This window comes from Centroberyx gerrardi, chromosome 16, assembly GCF_048128805.1.
Source record: "Centroberyx gerrardi isolate f3 chromosome 16, fCenGer3.hap1.cur.20231027, whole genome shotgun sequence".
NCBI classification, from domain to species: Eukaryota; Metazoa; Chordata; class Actinopteri; order Beryciformes; family Berycidae; genus Centroberyx; species Centroberyx gerrardi.
In genome coordinates this window covers 558995-580483 of record NC_136012.1, presented here as the reverse complement: position 1 = coordinate 580483, position 21489 = coordinate 558995, and the positions used below count along the sequence as shown (strand labels likewise).

Here is a 21489-nt window from a genome sequence, read left to right as displayed (position 1 = left end):
GAGAAATCTGCTTTTCTGCCCCTCTGCCCTGCTGCATCTCTCTGTGCTGTCAGTTTCACCTGTATCTTTACATCGTTAAATTATCTACTCTGTTCTACTGCTCAGCAGCTCCTCTGGTCCAGACTGTCCCTGCTCCTCCTCAGGACGAGTCCTTTTCCTTCTTTGAAAATATTTTTCAATATTAATCTGGATTGAGGGAGCAAACATTCAGAGTCAGAGTTAAGTTAATATTAACGCTATCAGTCCACTCAGTAGATATTGACTAGCAGCTAGGCTATACAGCTAATCTGCTAATCTCGGAAACCCAGCTGTATTCCGAATAACGTTAATAACTGTTAGTTCTTCGTTTCGGGAGTTCAGTCGGCCATCTTCTTGGCATGGAAAAAGAAATTTCCCTCACGCCGCATGTGCAATGGAAGGTGCACAGACGGGTCCGGTAGAGAGAGCGAGAGAGAGAGAGAGGGAGAGCGCGACAGAGAGCGAGCGAGAGAAAGAGAGAGAGAGCGATAGAGAGCGAGTGAGCGAGAGACAGAGCGAGTGAGCGACAGAGAAAGGGAGCGAGAGAGAGAGCGCGCGAGCGACAAAGCAAGCGGAGCAAGTAGGGGCTGAGCGAATCAATGCGCTACACGCAGCACTAAATAGTGAAAAAAAATAATAAAATTGTGGCGGTGAGTGCTGATATTGTGGCAGGCCGCCACAAAGTTGTCTATGTATGGGAAACCCTGAGTATGCAGTACATACTGATACGTATGTCGTAGGTTAGTATCTAATTTTGAACATAGCTCTCGACACTTTACCTGGGCAAATGTAGACAGCAGCATATATTACTCACCTGGTGCATGGGCCGCATGTAGATGATGCGGTTCCTCTCTGGGGGCATCCGGAGTATCTGATCGAGGACCTGCTCCATGTCCAGCTTCTTACACTGGGCATAGTCAAACCTGTTTACTATGGGAGCACTCTCTACTCGCAGCTGCTTCAACACTCTACATCGAGTGGCTAGAAAGAGAGAGGCACAAGGACAGAGAGAGGAGTTTCTTACTCAGCATACAGTGTTATGAAAAAGTATCATGTCTTATGTCTTAAACACAAGTTGCATACAGTCAGAGTTTTAAAAGGAATATATTTGAGGTAGTATAAATGGGAGGGGGAGAGAGAGAGGAAATTAATTTGATTGCACTGTTGGTTTTGCATTAGTCATGCCTATCCGTAGTTTAGTTAAATGGAGGGAGAGACAAAGTGGCGGTCCTGGCTTATTTGGTGCCCTAGGCGAGATCATGAAGAGAGGGGGCGATTACTTTTTCACACAGGGGCATTGGGTGTTGCATAACTTTATTTAATAAATACATGAAACAAGTATTAAAGTTTATGTCTACTTGTTTGTTCTTTCAGGGAACCTTAATATAGGTTTTAGTTGAGGATGTGCAGTAGTTCTTCAGCTTAATTCTGTAAAAGTAGTTAAATCACTAACATGTCAATAAAAATAAGGTAATACTTCACACACAGCATGTGATGACAGAAGAGTCAAATACTCCTTAAACAAGCACAACCAGGAATAACCTGAGAGCCTAAGACTAAATCAAGAAAACTATCAATCTCTCTCTCTCTCTCACACACACGGAGAAACACGCACACACGCACACACGCACACACACACACACACACACACACACACACACACTTCCTACCGTGAACAAACATCATCTTAGGGCAGTCTTTGAGTACCAAATCTGTGATTCCGCAGTTGGTCAGTGTGATGCCCACGAGGTTCTTACTCTTCAGAGACAAAACCTACAGGAGTGAAATGACCTTAGTATGTCAATAATACCAATATAACATATACATAATACTATAATTGTTAAGGCCAATGTCCACTGCCTCTGGCACATGTACATTCCGGCTCCGCGGTATGTCAAGTCTGAAGTAATGTCCACCAACAGTGTTTACAACACGGATGCAGCTGAGCAACGGCAGCTAGGCATTTGTTTGCGGCATGTTTCCTCAGTGTTTTTTGTCATTTACTTCAGTTATGGGTAAGTCAGCCATTTATAGGCACAGAGCTGACTAGACAGACAACAAACTTGAGAAAAAAGCCTGTCAGCATTCATTCACTGGTTTCATTTGGGAAACTGAAATTTTGTTGCAATAGATGAGGCATGAAGAGGTTATATAAGAGGTTATGATGAGGTTATATAAGCATTTTTTTATATGAATATGCGAATAAGTATTGTACTACGATAACATCCACATGTCAAAATAGTGTATTTCCACGCTTGAGATCAAGAAGGAAAATCTATACATTTGTAGATGTCAAACAATATAACAAACTCAAACCAGTCCTTATTTCTCGCTAGTGGATGGAAGGCTAAAGCTGCCATCATAGACCCACACTGAAGCACTGTTTTCATTAAAGCAAAATTGATTATCAGTAGTACCAGACCATTAAAACAGCAAAACAAGATTTTGTAGCAATTGGATGAGGTTGAAGTGCTATCTCTTGGAATGATAAAGAGGTTACTATAGTAAGTAAGTAAGTAAAATTTTATTTATATAGCACCTTTCAAAACCTAGGTTACAAAGTGCTTTACAAAAGAATAAAAGGTTAAAAGAACAAATGATGACATTTAACAACATTACACAACAAAGCAACAACAGTTAAAGGCATCACAAATCAAAATCGTGTACAAAGATAGGTCTTCAACTGTGACTTAAAACACCCAAGAGAGTTAGCTGACCTGACTCCCAGGGGGAGACTATTCCACAGCCTGGGACCCAGGACAGCAAACGCACAGCCCCTTCGTGTTTTCAGTTTAGAACGAGGTACAACTAGCAGGCCTTGCTCAGAGGACCTGAGGGGCCTAGCAGGGGTATAAGGCATTAGTAGTTCACCAATATACTCTGGAGCAAGACCATTCAAAGCCTTATAGGTGAGGAGGAGGATCTTGAATTGAATCCTAAATTTAATCGGAAGCCAGTGTAGTGACATAGGAACCTGGGTGATGTGAGAGCGATATGAGGTCTTAGTGAGTAATCTTGCTGCAGAGTTTTGGACTAACTGTAATCGGGTAACAGTGTCTTGGCTTAGGCAGGAATAAAGAGCATTACAGTAATCTAGGCGGGAGGACACAAAAGCATGGATAACCATTTCCAACTGTTGGAAGGATAACAGTGGGTGTATTTTTGCAATATTCCTCAGGTGGAAGTAGCAGGACTGAATAACTGACTTAACGTGTTTATCGAATTTCAGCTGGTAGTCAAAAATGATGCCTAGGTTTTTGGAAAAAGATTTTCTATTTGTAGCCAATGGACCGAGTTGTTGGAAGATATTAGTAGAGACCTGATCTGGGGCGAAAACCAGAAGTTCAGTTTTACTGTGATTTAATTGAAAACAATTTTGAGACATCCAGTTACTAATCTTGGCCAGACACTTGTGCAGAGTAGTTAAGTTTGAGAGGTCACCGGGCCTAATGGATATGTAGAGTTGTGTATCATCAGCGTAGCAATGATAAAACATTGACGGATCAGGTGCCCTAAGGGGAGCATATATAATGAAAATAAAATGGGTCCAAGAATTGACCCCTGAGGCACCCCAGTGAGAGGAGCACAGGTGGATGCCTTGTCATTAGCTGATACAAAAAAATTCCGGTTGGATAAATAAGAGGAAAACCAGTTTAGTGCTACACCAGATATCCCAAACCATTTTTCAAGCCGATCAATTAGGATAGCGTGATCAATAGTGTCAAAGGCCGCAGACAAATCTAACAGAACTAGAATGGCAATTTCACCGTGGTCTACCTGCATGAGAATATCATTCGTGACCCTGAGGAGAGCTGTCTCAGTGCTGTGTTTCTGGCGAAAGCCTGATTGGTATTTATCAAATATGTCATTTCCTTCAACCAGTTCCAGAAGTTGCTTGCAGACCAATTTTTCTAAAATCTTAGATGCAAAAGGTAGCTTAGAGATAGGTCTGTAGTTTGTTGGTATGCTAGGATCTAGGTGCGGTTTCTTTAGAAGAGGTTGAACTGAGGCCACTTAAAAGGATTTAGGAACATTGCCTGACAAGAGGGATTGGTTCATAATAGTGAGCAGAGATGGTCCAATAATGCTAATGGCTTCTTTAAATAATCTTGGAGGTACAATGTCAAGGGGACACATGAAAGAACGAGTGTGGGAAACATTATCAATCAAATCACTGAGGGAGATGGGAGAAAATTGGTCTAGTAAGACAGGACAGGTGTGAGATGGCTCAGTATGGGGGCTGGGGGAGCTGGGGCGCCCGATAGATGCTCTTATTCTGTTGATTTTATCAACAAAAAAGGATACGAATTTTTCACAATCCTCCACCAAAGGTGAGGACATGCTGGAGGCTGAGTTATTTAAGAGGCAGTCAATAGATTTAAAGAGAAACCTAGGATTATGTTTGTTTGTGGTGATGAGATTATTGAAATAGGCAGTTTGTGCATTCTTAATTATTTGATTTAGCAAGACCATCAGGTCTTTCATTCGAGTACAGTGGACAAGCAGTCGTGTGGTTTTCCACCTACGCTCTGCTTGTGTATATTCTCTTTTCGCAGAGCGGATGTCATCGTTTATCCAGGGAGATAAACTGGTTTTAGAAACTGATTTGGTCTTAAGAGGGGCAGCGGCTTCTAGAGCAGACGCACATATATCATTAAAATGGTTAACTATGTCATCAATATGCGAGGATGATAGCCCACCTTGATTCAGCACAGGAAAAGTAGAAGAAAATGTGGCTATAGACTGACTGTTTATGAGGCGACATTTTACAGTGCGCTTCTGGGTTAAAATGGTTTGATGTAAAAAAGTATCAAACATAATACATTTATGGTCAGAGATAAAATCATCCAATTTTAGCGAACTAAGTGTCATGCCCAACGTGAAAACTAGGTCAAGGGTATGGCCACAGTTATGGGTGGGACCCTTTACATGTTGTAAAAAATTAAAAGACTCAGTTACATTAATAAAATCACTTGCTGGGGCATTTGTTGCGTCATCTACATGGAAATTAAAATCACCAACCATAATCACTTTATCATACTTGACAACCACATCAGCAATAAAATCAGAGAATTCAGATAGAAAATTACTGTTCAGTTTTGGTGGATGGTAAATGACAATGCAACATACAGCATTGGTGCAGCTGATAAGAAACATGAGAGCCTCAAAGCTGGAAAAAATGTTAACAGTAAGAAGAGAGCATTTAAAGAAAAAACCACAGCTAGGCCACCACCACGGCCACTTAGCCTAGCGGAGCTAAAATAGCTCAAATTTGGGGGGCATAGCTCCAAAAGTTGACTACATTCTCCTTCCTACAGCCAGGTTTCAGTTAAGAAAAATAAATCTAATTTCTGGGACAAAACAAAGTCATTTAAGACAAAAGTCTTATTAGAGAGAGACCTAACATTTAACAGACCAAAATTGATAGAGGGGACTTTAACGTCAGGAATGTTCAGGAGCAGAGTCATAAAAGTGGGCCTAACCAGATTAAAATAGGTTTTGCATACTGCATTATAGCATTTGTGTGGTCTATTATTGATTATAACTGGGATGATAGAGAGGCTCTCTGAATTGTCATAGGAATTATTTGGGCTATAGGGGGAGCTGGTGGTACAAACAGGAGGTGAAGAGGTCACTGGGGACGAAGAAGAGCAATCAATGACCGGTGTGTAGTCCAGAGCTGTTGTGGAGTGGATGGCAGTCAGTCAGTGATGTGCAGCTGTAGTAACTGCATGAAAAAGGTTTGCTGACAGTGCACGAGTGCCATGGAAGCTGGGGTGGATACCATCTCTGCTAAAAAAGGAATCTCGTTCCCAAAAAAGATTAAAATTGTCGATAAAAGACAAATTGTGTGATGGGCAGACTGACTGCAGCCATGTGTGCAGAGAGAGCAGCCAACTAAAATGTATATACGTACATAGCCTACATTCAAGTCATGAATATATTTCTTTAGTGTTTATAAATAATGTATGGGCTATATACAGTATGTAGCATTAACAGGCACAGCTGACAAGACAGATAAACTAGGCTAAGGAACAACTGAACCCAGAGTAAAAAAAATATAACCCTATAACCAATACATTGTATGTAAGACTTAAAGCAGAGAGACATCTATTAGCATACCCATTATGCAAGATTGTAAAGAAATAAACAAGTAATAAGATTTGTTTTCCACAATTTAGAAAATTATATGGTCAATTATATTGAAAATTATATTGTCATTCAGAGGTAACTGTTTAAAAATTGTCTTGTGACCCAAAGGTGTGTTGCAAGAAAATAAAAATGGACCCCTGATATGATATGAAAAACAAAAGGCAAACAGGTTGAGACTTTTGGCTAGACATTTATTATCCTTATGAAGCCACTGACATTATGCCAGGCAGTCTTGCCAATTCTTACCAATTAAGGATTGCAGTACAAAATAATATACTGTGCTATGCCGACAACTTCAATCTGATGTCACATTTCTATTGGGCAAGGCTTTGCTAAGGGAAAACTGACAGGGCCGGCTTGGTTCCTGCCTCTCATCAGGATACGATAAAGCAATTACATGTGTGCATACCTGTACATGGTCGTCCTCAGTGACAGGGTCTGAGGTGCTGGTTGATTTATCAGCCGTTCGTTTCCTCCTCACTGCTACCCGAGGCCTGGCTCTCAACAGGTCTACACAACACAAACAGCAACAACTTAACCTTATGTAGAAGTCAGTTATTTTCAATAGAAGTCAGTAACAAAGTGAAGCAGGTACAGGCTTCAGTTGACAATACGACAGGCATGCAAGATGAAAAAACCTTCATACCTTAATACAAGCAATAATTTGCCATGTCATTGCTATCATAATCATAATCAAGGCTCAAGAGTAACTTTATTCACCACCATCCCAAAAAGTTCCTTCTTTGATGAAATGAGGAAATTATGAGGAAATTCAGCAAGACATTAATAGGGATTATTTAACTCATTCTGGTCTAAGTAATTGTGCCAGTAATGCAGACATTAGCAGAGTATTCAGATGGGCAGCCTTAATCTTACAGCCTGTTGCACCAATTAAACTTCAAGCTAGTTTGAACGTAAAATACTAGCACATATAAAGCACTCTAAAGTAGCACACATGACTTATTTTTAATGAATTTTTAAACTAGTTAAAGAAGTTTTAAACTTTGTAAAGTTGCTATATTTCCCCATAATACAATATGCATAATTTTGGACTGGACCGGACCAGTTTACAAAGTTTTGTGCATTTTTGTTAATGGGAAGGCAGTTTTTGTCAGAAGAAATAAAGAAAGAAAAAACAACAAAGACAGAGGAAAAAAGATATAAAGAACATACAAAACACATAGGCTGCCTGACCTATTGTTTTTTCTTCCTCCCTCCATGTCACAACCTGCTACAACTACAGTACCTCTCCTTTTGTGAATGTGGCTGTAGTCTATGCTTTGTTCACATGATAATTAAGTGTGAATATTCGATGGAGCAACTTCATGGCTAAAAGCGAATTGGAATTGTTCATGAAAGTGATGCACACATTTTTCTACCCTCATCCATTTTTTACCTGTTCATCATTTGAACAGAAGTTACCCTTAGAATGAGTGACATTAACTTACCCTCACCTAAAAAGTTATACATTTCCAACTCTCTCTATAAATTACTATAAATCACATTTAAAAATTACTAGAAGTATGCTTTTGAACACTCCTTTTTCTTTCTCTCTGGGAAAAAACATGTCCCAGTCCCCTCTAGATATAATGTGTCAGTTTTTTGCCACCTTTTTGACCCCTGATGTGTTTGCATCTATCCATCACCCTACCCGTTTACAATGCTATTTTGTGTATAGAATCGGGGCGCTTTGTGCTTCATCATGGCTGTATCAAAGAGTTTCTGTAACTGAGCCATTAAAATTTTAGCAACTCAAAAAGTTACTTGCAAGTGCAGCAGATGACCCTTATTGATTTATCCACAGACAAATTTTACTGGCATTTGGTGCTGGCGGGTGTTCATTTCAGACACTGTCTAGTTGTATAAATTTGTTTGTTTGTTGTTAAAAGTGTTTAGCTGGGGGAAGTCCAGTTGGTGTTCAAGTAGTTGCTAGTAGGTGGGAGCGGCTTGAGCTCCACACCTGGATAGTTGAGTTGAACTAATTGTTTGCTGAAACCAGTACACATTTTGTCTGCAGTGTAGAATCTTCTGTTCTATCTCAAGGTGCGATCACACCTACAGTTTGTTTTCTTTGGTCCAAATCATAGTTGATAAGTTTACTTTGTAACATTTTTATATTTGGTTCATTTCATTTGGATCACACTGCCCAAATGCGAGCCAACCAGGGCTTGTAAACAAAAGTCATATGGACTCACAAGTAGCTTGTTTATTGGACAGAATTTTAGCGACCTGTCATCCTGCCAGATTAAAGATTTTGGCAGCAGGGGAGCGGGGTAGTCAAAACAAAACTATGGACTTATCTGCACTCTTTGCCATAATTTACCATCTCTGGTCTTCATACCAGGTAAGAACACATGAATAAAAAGTTAAATATGAGTGTCAGTTCATTTTGTTATGCTAGGCTTTCCAAGCATGAGTAACTGTTGGATATCAGATGTCAATATCCATCCTTATACCCATAAGCTCAGAGCAGCTGAGAGGAAATGGCACAAATCCAGAGATCCCACTGACCCACTGATCAGTCTCTCCTATCAGCATTCTCCTCCCATTTAAAAACTGCCAAGACCACTTATTTTCACAACAAAATCAGCAGTGCCAAAGGCGCTCGAAAAATATTTTCAGCTTTTAAACACGCTCCTCAACCCTCCACCACCTCCACCCTCAACTTTACTCACTGCCGACATCTTCGCCTCCTTCTTTACTGATAAGGTTTCTGCCATCAGTAATCAGTTCTCTGATAGCTAGCTCTGCCCCAGCTAACAGGGCCTCACTCCTCTCATTTTCCCATCTTACCGAGGAGCAAATTTCCAAGCTTCTGCTTGACTCTCGTCCCACTATCTGTCCGGTGGACCCCATACCCTCCAACCTCCTACAGGCCATTTCACCCACACTTATCCCTGCAGTCACACACATCATCAACTTACTCACTCACTTACAACGGGTGTGTTCCCCACTGCTTTTGAGAGCAAGCTCGGGTTACCCCACTGCTAAAGAAACCTACACTCAGCCCATCTAAGGTTGAAGATTACAGGCCGGTTTCACTCCCCCCCTTCCTTTCCAAGACACTTGAGCGCACAGTCTTTAATCAAGTCTCTGAATTCCTTTCTGAGAACAACCTGTATGATCCTAACCAGTCTGGCTTCAAACGCGGACACTCTACAGAGACTGCGCTCTTGTCTGTAGTGGAAACACTGCGATCAGCTAGAGCTGCTGGTAAGTCTTCTGTTCTAATGTTGCTAGACCTCGGCTGCCTTTGACACAGTTAACCACCAAATCCTCCTCTCCACACTCGCTGAGCTTGGCTTCTCAGGATCTGCTCTCCGCTGGTTTGAGTCCTACCTCTCAGGGAGATCTTTTAGAGTGTTTTGTAGGGGGGAAGTGTCTAAATCGCACTGCTTGTCCACAGGGGTACCTCAAGGGTCAGTGCTTGGACCCCTTCTCTTTTCAATATACACCACCTCACTTGGTGCAGTCATCCGCTCACATGGCTTCTCATACCATTCATATGCTGACGACACCCAGCTCTTCCTATCGTTCCCGCCAGAAGACCTCACAGTCTTGGCACGGATATCGGCATGCCTCGCCGATATCTGCGCATGGATGAAGGCCACCTTCAGCTTAACCTATCAAAGACTGAGCTCCTTGTCATCCCAGCCAGTCCCTCTGTACAACAACAGATCAGTATCCAGCTCGAATCAGCTCAGCTCATTCCCGCAAAGTCTGCCCGAAACTTGGGTGTCATGACTGATGACCAACTAACCTTTAAGGTCTCTTCTGTTGCTCGGTCATGTCAATTTGCCCTGTACAACATCAGGAAGATTAGACCCTACCTGTCTGAACATGCAGCACAACTCCTAGTACAGGCTCTTGTAATATCAGCCTTGACTACTGCAACTCCTTACAGGCAGGGCTCCCAGCATGTACGCTCAAACCTCTGCAGATGATCCAGAACGCTGCGGCGTGTCTGGTCTTCAACCAGCCCAAAACAGCAAATTCATATCCCTCCACTGGCTCCCAGTTGCTGCCCGCATCAAGTTCAAGTCCTTGATGCTCGCCTACAAAGCAGCAACCAAAACGGCTCCCACCTACCTGAACTCCCTCATTCAGGTCTACGCTCCCACCCGCTCACTACGCTCTGCCAAGGAGCGGAGCCTGGTGCTGCCACCACAACAAGGCCCTAAGTCTCTATCCAGACTCTTCTCTTCTGTGGTTCCTCTGTGGTGGAATGAGTTACCAAACTCCATTCAATCCACAGAGTCCCTCTCAATCTTTAAGAAAAGGCTAAAGACCCAGCTCTTTAGCGAATACCTTCTCACCTGATGGACTGTGTAATTGCTAAAATAAATAAATAAATCTTTATCTGCCTCTATGCACTGCCTCTATGTACTGCCTCGTGGCACCTATGTCCTGTCGGACTAGAACTTAGCTTTATGTCACTTACTCTCGTTGTTCTCTCCTGACTAGATCCTTGCTTGTGTTGTATTCAAATCTCATGTGTACGTCGCTTTGGATAAAAGCGTCTGCCAAATCGCTCCACTAGGTGAACCAGTACTTGTTGGGCCCAGTCATTCTACAACGTCAGCCTCTTCTTTTCAGCCTCTGCACACAAAGCCTTCAGGCACACAAAGACAAGGGAGTCTATCTGCCGGAGTCCATTGAGAGAAGGCCAGAGAATAGGGACACACGGCTAGGGTTGTTTCTCTCAAACCCCCAGAGCCTCTGACTGTGGGAGAGGCACAGGACTCCTCATTTCATCTGTCCCTCCTCTTTCACACCTTTCAAAATCCACATTTGAATTCCAGGCAGTTTCTGCATCTTTTCCCGTCAAGCTTAACATTGTGGTGATCTATTGCCCCCTGGTCAGCTTGGTGACTTCGTTGATGAGATGGATATCTTTCTCACCTTCTTTCCTGAAGATGGCACTCTGTCTTCTGGGTGACTTCAACATGCAGCCAGAGAAATTGCAATCTCTAGCCTTCCTTAACTTTTCTTGTCTTTTGACCTCACTCCTTCTCAATCTCTTCTGACTTGCAAGGCAGGGAACCTGCTTGACCTTATCTTCACCAGATCCTGCTGCACCTTCAACCTTACTGTCATCCCTCTTCCTGTATCTGACCATCACTTTGTATCCTTCTCCCTCTCATTGGGCTGTCCTTGGTTTCTGTCTCTGGTTTTGAAACTGGGAAAACATGGCGGCTTGTTCAGAAAGTTCCTCTTATGTTCTCCCTGTACACCAAATCCCTTGGCATGTGATCCCCTCTCATGGCTTCTCCCATCACTGCTATGCTGATGACACACAACTCTACCTACCAAAAACACAAATTGATGGCCACATCTCTGCATTATTAGTGCTTGGATGTCTGTGCACCACCTCAAACTCAATCTTGACAAGACAGAGATACTCTTACTACCTGGGAAAGACCCTCACACAGACCTCTCCATTAACAGAGAACACCACTGTGTTGGCATCTCTAACTGTCAAGAACCTTGGGGTGATCCTGTACACATCTTATTTTAACTACTTTACTCTTGTGAAGCACGTTGTGGCTTTGTGCTGTGAAAGGTGCTATATAAATAAACTTTACTTACTTATTTACTTACAACCAGCTGCCCTGCTCTGCCAACATTGCTGTGACACCCCGCTCCTGTAGGTTTTCCCTCTACAAAATCTGCAGAATACACCCGTTCCTTATGAGGGACGTGGCACAACTCCCTGTCCAGGCACTTGTCATCTCCCGCCTAGACTACTGCAACGCTCTTCTGGCAAGGCGACCTGCCTCTGCCATCAGACCTCAACCGAAATTCTCACATGTAACTCCCCTCTTCCGGTCACTTTACTGGCTCTTTCGGCTCGCATCAAATATAAGACACTGGTACTTGCCTACAGGGCAGTACATCAAACTGCTCTTCCGTATCTAAAATCACTGGTTAGGTTCCAAACTCTGGCTCATTTGCTCCACTCCTCCACCCTCGCAGGTCACCTAGCCCCTCCATCGCTACGTGGACTCATAAGTCGCACATCCCACATGTGACTCTTCTCATCCCTGGCACCACAAAGGTGGAATGAGCTCCCCCCTTCTGTCAGAACGACTGAATCGTTACCCATCTTTTGCTGGAGATTGAAGACCCATCTCTTCAGGTTACACCTGGACCCCACTTGCATTGACCTATCTATCATGTAAGGATCTTCTTCCCTTTTTACTATATAAAATTAAATTAAATAAATAAAAACCTCTCTGATTCTATGAACGCTAGTTATTCCTATTGAAGGCTTAGCTGATGAAGACTGTGATATACTGTCGGTTTGACTACTGTTGACAAAATGCAAAATAAAAGCTCCCTGAGACCTGCTGTCAACAAAAAGCTTTGTCTATGATTTGGCTCATATATTTAGCACTCCACCTAATGCATGGTTTAGGGACTGCAGACAAGTGAGCCGTCTCTTGTAAAAACATGCTCTTGCCAGCTGCTCTTTATATTTTGTTGTGCGTCTAATCATGTCTTTACAGTACTTACCCTGCCTCGAGTCAAATAACTTTATTGGTCAAATATGTCTGAGCCATGTGGTTCCGCTCATGGTAAGAGCTAATAATCCATCGAATAAGTTTTTTTCTGGTTGAAAAACACTGGAATAATTAGCATGAGTGCTGAAAGCGGTTTTTTTTTTTTTTTAGAAAGGCTCTTTATCATGACTGTGCACCTCCTGCATATTGATGTCATATTGATGTAACACAGGCAAGCATAACATACATAAAAGGGGTTATGTGATTTTAGACAGATCTATTAGGTGTGCCTTTGCCAATTAAAGACACAAAAATAGCAATGAACGTCAGCAGTTGTGCTAAGATGTGGTCTGCGGAGGCGCTAGCGTAATTTTTGACACCAAAATTATACTGCTGCATCCAATTTGTATTGACATTCCCCTCTGGTGCGCTCCTCCGGCCATTTTGGCGTTAAACTGACTAGTGTGCAGAAGTACAAGGAGATAATCCAGAAAACAATTTGAATGTGCTATTTGAAATTATTTGTAATTTCAGTCTTACCTGCCTCAGGAACCAGGGGCACAGAGGACAAACGGGTGCGAGATCGGGTTAAAGGTCGTCTGGGAACAAAGCCCTCCTCTCCGCCCGAACCCTGCTGTAAACTTGAACCAGCAGCAGAGTAAGATCCAGGAGGGCCAGGCTGTCTCTCTCCCTGTCCAACCAACAGTGCTCCTCTCCTGGAAGCATGGTCTCCGGCAGCCCCTCTGTGCTCCAGACTGTCCACACCTCCACCAGTCCCAGTGCTTTGCCTCACCCCAACTTCCCTTGTGCTAACTGCCCCAGTCCTCACTCCAGAAGGGCCCTCTGTGCCACCATGGTTCAGCCCAGTCCCAGTTGCTCTGTCGGTGGTTGCTCTGTGGATGGTCCCAGCCACAACCCTCCCAGATCCAGCCCCCTGTCTCACCCTTGCCTCCCCAGCCCTCTCCACCCCAGCCCCAACCCTCCCAGGTCCAGTTCTTTGCCTCACCCCAGTCCTTCCCCCAGCCCCAGCACTCACAGTTCCCTGTCGTATCCCAGTCTCAGCTCCCTGCCTTGCACTAGTCTCCCCAGCCCCAGTAGGAATCCCTTTATTACTGCTCTCGGTAGCAGCTTTCATATCAGCTTTGATCTGTTCGCTGGTGACCTGACAGCTTTTCTCACAGCTGCTCTTTGTGTCCTGAGCCTTCATCTTATCCATCGATGCCGATACTGCTACAGCCAGGTTGCCGCAACGCCGCAGGGGTGTCTTTCCTTTACCTGGAAACATACACACTTGTTTGTATTAAAATAGTAAAGCCATTTCATTCACTAACATTCATTCCCTAAACCTGACCACAAAACTCTGACCATAATCCCCAATTCTAAACGTATTCATAACCACAAAATAAGAACTTTCTCATGTAAAGATCAGAATAACTGATCACAAGATGGAGGTCGCACACTGTCGCACACACAAACCTTGTGCGGCCACGATGGCCTTGCGAGGTTTGGTAATGCGGAAGCTAAATACAATGGAGGAAGACTCGATTTGCATTAAATAATGGATAAAATGTATCTTTTTCCACTCACAGAGCGATCGCATGTTGTTAGAGGATTTGGATTATGCTGCACGAGCTGTATGGAGTAATTTTATGGTTATTTTTTGTTGACTGAGTTTGGCACTAGGGAGCATTTGACTACACTTCAAACAAGCTACAGTGCCCCTTTCTTTCTTTCTTTCTTTGAACTTTTTAAAGTCCAACTGAGCTACATTTCTCATAATGCATCACACCTCCCTGGCTGTAACACTTTATAAAATGCATTTCTAGCCCAAAGGGTCGTGTAAATAGACTTCATTTTCCGTTTATCACCTGCATATTTCATAGTAAAGAGCTGCTCAAGTACTTTGCGCAATCTGATTTCACTAAAGACAACAGAATTTTTTAATGTTAAACTGATGATCTCAATACATCATTCAGAAATATGCCATACCTCGTTTGGAACATTATCTGATTAATAATGATAAAGGATCAAACATTGACCCATATTGTGCATACTCATGCTTTCAGCTCACTAGTACTAGATGAAATGCAAAATTCAAATCTTTACAAAACTACACTGAACAAAAATATAAACGCAACACTTTTGGTTTTGCTCCCATTTTTCATGAGTTGAAATAAAAGATCTAAGACTTTTTCTATGCACACAAAAGGCTTATTTCTCTCAAATTTTGTTCACAAATTTGTTTAAATCCGTGTTAGTGAGCACTTCTCCTTTGCCAAGATAATCCATCCACCTGACAGTTGTGGCATATCAAGATGCTGATTAAACGGCATGATTATTGCACAGGTGTGCCTTGGGCTGGTCACAATAAAAGGCCACTCTAAAATGTGCAGTTTTTATCACACAACACAATGCCACAGATGTCGCAAGTTTTGAGGGAGCGTGCAATTGGCATGCTGACTGCAGGAATGTCCACCAGAGCTCATGTTGCAGCATGATAGGTGAGCTGGACATGCAGTTATATCCAGAAAAGAAATACATTTGCAGGGAGAGGTATTTTGTAATTAGCTAATGTGTAGATCAAAGACATATAGATAATAGAAAATATAATACTTTCATGGTCAGACCCTAGGGGGGGTGTAGCTTGCGTAGCGTTCCATAGGTCGGACTCATCGGGCTAACCCCAGGGCATCACCTACCCCCAATGACCCTGAAATCTAGGGGAAACACTGGTGTCCTATTATGGTCTAAATGCTGTTTCAGAGGCTTTTCCTTCCTGCAAAAAATACATTTTTGGGGGAAGTCAGTCAAATTTAAATATATAGAAGATTGGCACAAAATATCGGATATTGCGAGCTTCAATCCAAAATTATCCATATCAATCTTCAAAAATCCAAACCCTAATCACTTCATTAACTTTTTAAGGTCTATGCAAGGTTCTTCCAAGGTCTATGACAGACATTTCTTTTTTTTTTTTTTTTAAACCAATTTGAGTGTTCATTCAAGTGTGCAATTCTAGGGTGGCTGCATAATATGACAACCTCTAACGTACTCTACAATTTTGTTGAATATAAAATGCAAGAATCTTTATCCTGTGTTTACTTGGTGTATATGATCAGGGAAATGTGTTACCACCTGTAAAGCTGCCTCACCTATACCCTCCCATCTATTGTGATTCTCCAACAAACCTAAGACAAACCTGCCACCATAACTCCCCCAAAAGCTGAGGGACAGCAAACTAGTCAAACTCACTGCTGTGACTGCTGGGTGTCTTCTGTGTTGCATTGACTCCTGCTGTACAGGAAGCTGGCTGCTGAGAAGAGGAAGTAGGTGTTAGCCTTGTAACAAGGCCCTCGTCTTCCTCACTGTCAGAGTCTGAGATGACAAGTGGGGGCTTAGTAATCGTGGTACCTGCTGGTCCACACTGCTGGACTAAACCACTGGGACCTGGCAGTGAGGAGGAGAAATCAATGGTTATCAAACTTTAATAAAAGAAATTTCTTAACCTGTAAAATGTAGGGGTCAGAGAGCAGGAGCTGGATTGGACAACACAAATGAACAGTTTGAACTGGACGGATAGATCTCTGAGTGGGACCAACTACCTGCCGGGCTAATTCACACCTGTGTCCTACAAAAATGCTGCATCTGCAATTTTGCCAATCTTGTTTTACTGTTACTGACAATAGGATGTAAAAGAAAACATGCATGTTTTTCTAAATTCTTGAAAAGTTGTCTTTCAGGGTTTCTAAAAAAAAATCATTTTTGTTCATCTCTGTAAAGTCTTCTGTACACAGCTTGCCCTTCAGCTACTTGCAGAGGGACATTTTTTTTCTTTTCAAATTTAAGGGCCCAAACACATTTAGACAAGTCTAAATTGTAATTCAGACATGTTAAGCCCGAGTAATGGCATCTGCTATTATGATAATGATTGCGTGCGAGTTAAACCATGAACATTTCTCCACTCTTTGTCCTTTAAATAGAGTTGCCTCCGTACAAATCATGAAATCATGAATCAAGACTGCGACTTATGAATGCAATACTCGATTAGGCTAATATACACATGGTAATATTATGCAGAATTGATGTTACGTTCAAAAGGGAATCATTTCCCTGTCTTCTCAAAATGCATATTATAATATTTGTTTTCAGCCAAGGCAAAAATCTACGTGCAGGTCAAGTTTTATAAGACTTTATAGCATTTATCGGTTTACTTTCACTATAGATTAAAGGATTCCTCCACTGTTGGCACTTCTCAACAATTGCTAATGTCCTACATGGTTACTTCAGCTGTGAAAGAGTGTTTATCTGCCTGAAAATAGCCCACAAATTAGTTGGAGCTACTCATAATAAGTTAGTTTGGTCTCTGCTATGATGCTGTTTTAAAAGTTAGGATAATTATGTAAAATGCAGGACATCTGAAATATTTATTGTATCTAATGGTAAAACATAAAAACAACAGCAATTTCATTAGAGAGAGATGCCAATCAGGAAAATATAAGTCTTTCACCAACACCAGAGGAATCCTTTAAAGGAATAGTTCACCCAAAAGAGAAACACAGGTGAAGTTTCTTTGCCCACATAACACACAGGGAGGTTGCCAGCACAACTCCGTAGCAGCCTTCTCTAAAACAACTGAAGGTCATGGTGACCAGGACAAAAAATGACCATAAAATTACTCCATACAGCTCGTGCAGCATAATCCAAGTCTACTGAAGCCAAATGATCGCACTGTGAAGAGACAAGACCTATATTTGCACAATTATTTAGTGCAAATGTTCACTACAGCTGTTGTTTTCAAAAACAACCTCACAGACCTCGCACGTTCATATGAATCTTCTCCACTTCCACGTTTACATAGGTGTTTACACATTGTCATAGGTTTACAGCACAGAAACTGAAAGACCTCTGCTCAAAGTGCCTCAGTTGGACCTAACGTTAGCTTTTCAGTCTTTGTTGTAGCTTCTCTCCCTAGTGCCGATATTTTAAAAATGGTTACAGTGAGTGCTCTTCCTGGATGCTTCAACAGAAAGAAGCCTGTAAGAGTCTGTGACCGGGCATCATTGCGGGATGCAACTGTGACTTTTCACAAATTACCACAGCAGAACCCAGAGAGGTTGTGGCTAATCGCTGGATGTTAACTCCTCCATTCAATCTCTTCATATAGTCTGGCTGTGTCGTGAACATTTTTCCTCCAGGGAAGAAAAACAGAAGTACCTCTTCTTCAGTCGGCCGCTATGCCTGCCACTTCTCTACAAAAAATGGAGAAATAATATACATGTATATTGTTAGGGCGAACAGATGCCCCAGTTTTCTGGGGACAGTCTGCAGGTTTGGTGCTTTGTTCCTGGCTGGCACTTTCCCTGTAAATGTCCCTGGGTTCCCCACTCTCTGGACAGCATACATGTATTACTTTATTACTCCCATAAATTACTGAGGAGGCGCATCATTCCCGTCAGATTTCAGAATGCGCCTATCGCACAAATTAGGCAATTTAAAATTTATAAATCACATACATGCGGACGGTTCTACAAGTGACAGAGGATATGGAAGTTCACTGAAAAAGAGTATAGGTGTTTTGGTTGGTAACAGTACTCCCCCGGGGACACATGCTCTGTAATAATCACAAATGGAGTTGATAGGGAATGAGATTCACTCAGGTAAAAACTACATTACCAGACCTGCTCTAGTAATACTAACCCTGTCCGGACAGGGCCAGTGGTTTGATCTGGCTGAGCTGCTATTGCCGCTGGTTCGTCCATCTGTCTGAGATCCTTGTCTGTGTAATCTGGTTCAAATAAATAAGGCTTGGCAAACAACTGTTGTTCCTCTTCTATACAAATATAGATTTTCTTCTTTGTTTGAAAGTCTGATAAGTAAGCGTTTAGCGTTATAAGTCAAAGTGGCTTAGACTTATCTGACAAGAGCCTGAAAGTGAAACTTAAAATTCCACTATTTGCTCCATACCCCTGTGTTAGTCACGGTATCCAACTGTGATGTCATGTAGATTGACATGTAATTCTGACAACTGATTGGCCAGATACTCTCCATGGAGATTGGACCCACGTGGGGAGTGGGGAAGAATTATCCGTGATATGCATGCGCGACCCAAACCGTGGGTGGTGAACTGTATGGTCCAGATTTTTTTGGGGAACGGTTTCACCTCTAATAGGAGTGTAAACACAGAAATGGGGAAGATTCATGTGAACATGTGAGGTCTGGGCACACGCAAGCGTGAGCGTTTTCAAAAGCAATGGCTGCAGTGACGATTTACGCTAAATAAAGGTGGCGATATAGGTCTTCTCCACTAACAATGCGATCGTTTGGCTTCAGAAGACTTGGATTATGCTGCAAAGCAGTATTGAGTAGCCTAATTTTATGGTCATTTTTTGCCCTTTTTGGAACTCAAGTCCCAGTCACAGTGTTATTTGGACAAACAACCTTCACCTGTGTTTCAACTAGCATGAGGGTGCATGTATAGAGGCTCCAAGAATGCCTTACAGAACATGGTAATGTTGCTACATAGTGCACATATTTTCACAACTGACAAAATAGTTTTTTCATCACTAGCCAGGTGGGCCAAAACTTATCAATTTTTACTGGCATAAGAATGGCCTCATTTGATGTCCAAGTTCAATACAAAAACAATGCATAATTCTGAACTATAATTTAAAGTAATCACATCCATACTAAATTAACTTTTAGGCCTACATGCTGCCGACGACACACAGGTAGCTTCAGACAGCAGCAGTACTGCCGATTCAAGCAATTTTCAGTTTTTCCTAGTCCAATCATAGGTTCACGAGTATTGGGGCTTATTTTACAGATATGGATCCAATTCCAGCTAGGAAGTGATTGGCCCAACCCTAGTGCTTACTTTGACGTAAGGGAGTGCTATGGTGGAATCATGTAACTTGTGCATATGATATTGACCTATGACCTAACTTATCTATATAGGTCTTAGGTTGTTTTTCCCCCATTGTATGCAATGAACCTTTTGGAATAGCCTGGACCTTTATATAGCATAAAAAAAAAAAAAACTTTAATCCTCATTTTTTGATACTGTGTAGGTTTCTTATCACTTCCTTTATCCTATTTAAAACTGGTTCGGCATTCATTTTTGTATGACAGCAAGGGTTTGATATCTCATTTAAACTTGAAGCGTTATGGTACATTTTCACTGGGGCATCATTGGACAGAGGGATTCGCTGCTTCCCAATATTGGCCGCTTGATGGTTGCGCTACTGAAATAACGTAGGCGGTGTCCCAATAGATGATTAACAAGCGCTCTGCAAACAAGAATTCCTCCCAAATTTTAAAACCCATGTGATGTCTTCCTGGGTTTATTTGAAACTTTGGACAAACATGGAGTGGCCAACGTGATGTGCCGGCTCACTGCACCGCTACCAGAATGCACTGCCCCTCGCCGGCCGTAATTTCCACCATTAGAAGGTAATTACCATTAGAAGGTAAAAGTGTGTGTTAACTTAAGCAAAGCTAGGAACTAACATCTCTACTAATTAGTGCTCTGTCCATAAGAATAAGAGCACTAATTAGTAGAGATGTTAGCGCTCCGTCCATCAGAATAAGAGCAGCTCCAGACCTGCTTGTTCCTCATCAGGCGGAGATGGTGCTTCAGTAGGATGACTAGTTCCTGGAGCGATGTCAAGCTCTTCCACCTTCACCTCTTCCTCTCCTCCTTCTAGCTCCATCTGGGGCTCAGCCTCTATGTTCTCTTCCTCCAAGATTACCTCCTCCTCCTCTTCCTCCTCATCCTCCATTCCGTTTACCTCCACTGGCTCTGTGGAAAGGAACAACATAAAATCTATATATAGCGGCATGCTTTAATATGTTGGTTTGTTGTGTTTTGAGGGAGGCAAAGTTGTCCGCATTGAGAGTTCTGGTAGACTGATCGGTGAAGTTTTTTTTTAAGAGTGGCACGCTTGGAGTGGCAGAAAAAACAAAACAGAGAAATGACTGAGCTGACTTCCAAAACCCCTCTGGTCTTTGGTGGTCCCGAGTTGAACAATGTTAATTTCCAGTTAATTTAACTTTAGCAGCTGAGGCTATGTGGAGAGGTTGGCTAATTGTTGCTCAACTCCAGCCAGAGCCACTGCAGTTGTTTTCAGCTCTTTGTAAGTGTGTTGCAGTGAGAAATTACAGTTTATGTCCATAAATTTGCTAAGCATGACAGGACAGAAACAACTCAAGTGCGAACCTGAGGAAGCAGATGCAAATGTTTTACTTGCCGAGCTTCATGAAAATAAAGAAGAAAAAATCATCATTCACCATCTGCTGGTGCTAAAATGTCTTATTTTGTCACTCGTTCAGCCCAGCCACCTCGCCTTCAACTCACAATGACGTGTAGTGTAGGTAGCAGCTACACTGCAGAGCCTGACATGTCAGTCTGTCAGTCTTAAGAATCTTGTCAAGATAAAGTTTTCATTGCTTGACCAAAGACTCCTTCATCTGCCATAAATAGATTCACAACATAAGAAGAGATCCTGGTCAGCATTGCAGGGTAAGGTCATAGGCAATGATGTTACTGTATCATTAGCATGCAACTCAACCATGTACTCATTTTGCCTCAGAAAGATTTAGAGAAAGTGTAGCCAAAGCTAAATCACCAGATACAGTGAACCTAACAAAAACATATCAAGAGTCTTATGATGTTTGAGTTGCAAACTTTCAAAACTCACTACACATGAATTTTTGACTACATATGACAAATGACAGAGTCCTGAAAAGGTAGGCAAAGTTTTAAAAAAGGCCTGTAGTTAATTAACTGTTTATCCAATATGAATGAAAATACTTAGAC

At 42.1% G+C, this 21489-nt stretch overlaps 1 protein-coding gene across 2 annotated transcripts in view; it reads right to left on the bottom strand.

The window, feature by feature from the left end:
- fbxo38 (F-box protein 38) overlaps window positions 1–21489 on the bottom strand; it is a 59867-nt gene that overhangs the window by 14158 nt on the left and 24220 nt on the right. For both annotated transcript variants that reach the window (XM_078289181.1, XM_078289182.1), the window contains exons 12-17: window positions 20275–20472; window positions 15927–16121; window positions 13215–13949; window positions 6581–6681; window positions 1689–1791; window positions 833–999 (exon numbers count right to left, since the gene is read on the bottom strand). In XM_078289181.1, coding sequence (XP_078145307.1) covers window positions 833–999; window positions 1689–1791; window positions 6581–6681; window positions 13215–13949; window positions 15927–16121; window positions 20275–20472 — 1499 coding nt within the window. The remainder of the gene's footprint in view (window positions 1–832; window positions 1000–1688; window positions 1792–6580; window positions 6682–13214; window positions 13950–15926; window positions 16122–20274; window positions 20473–21489) is intronic.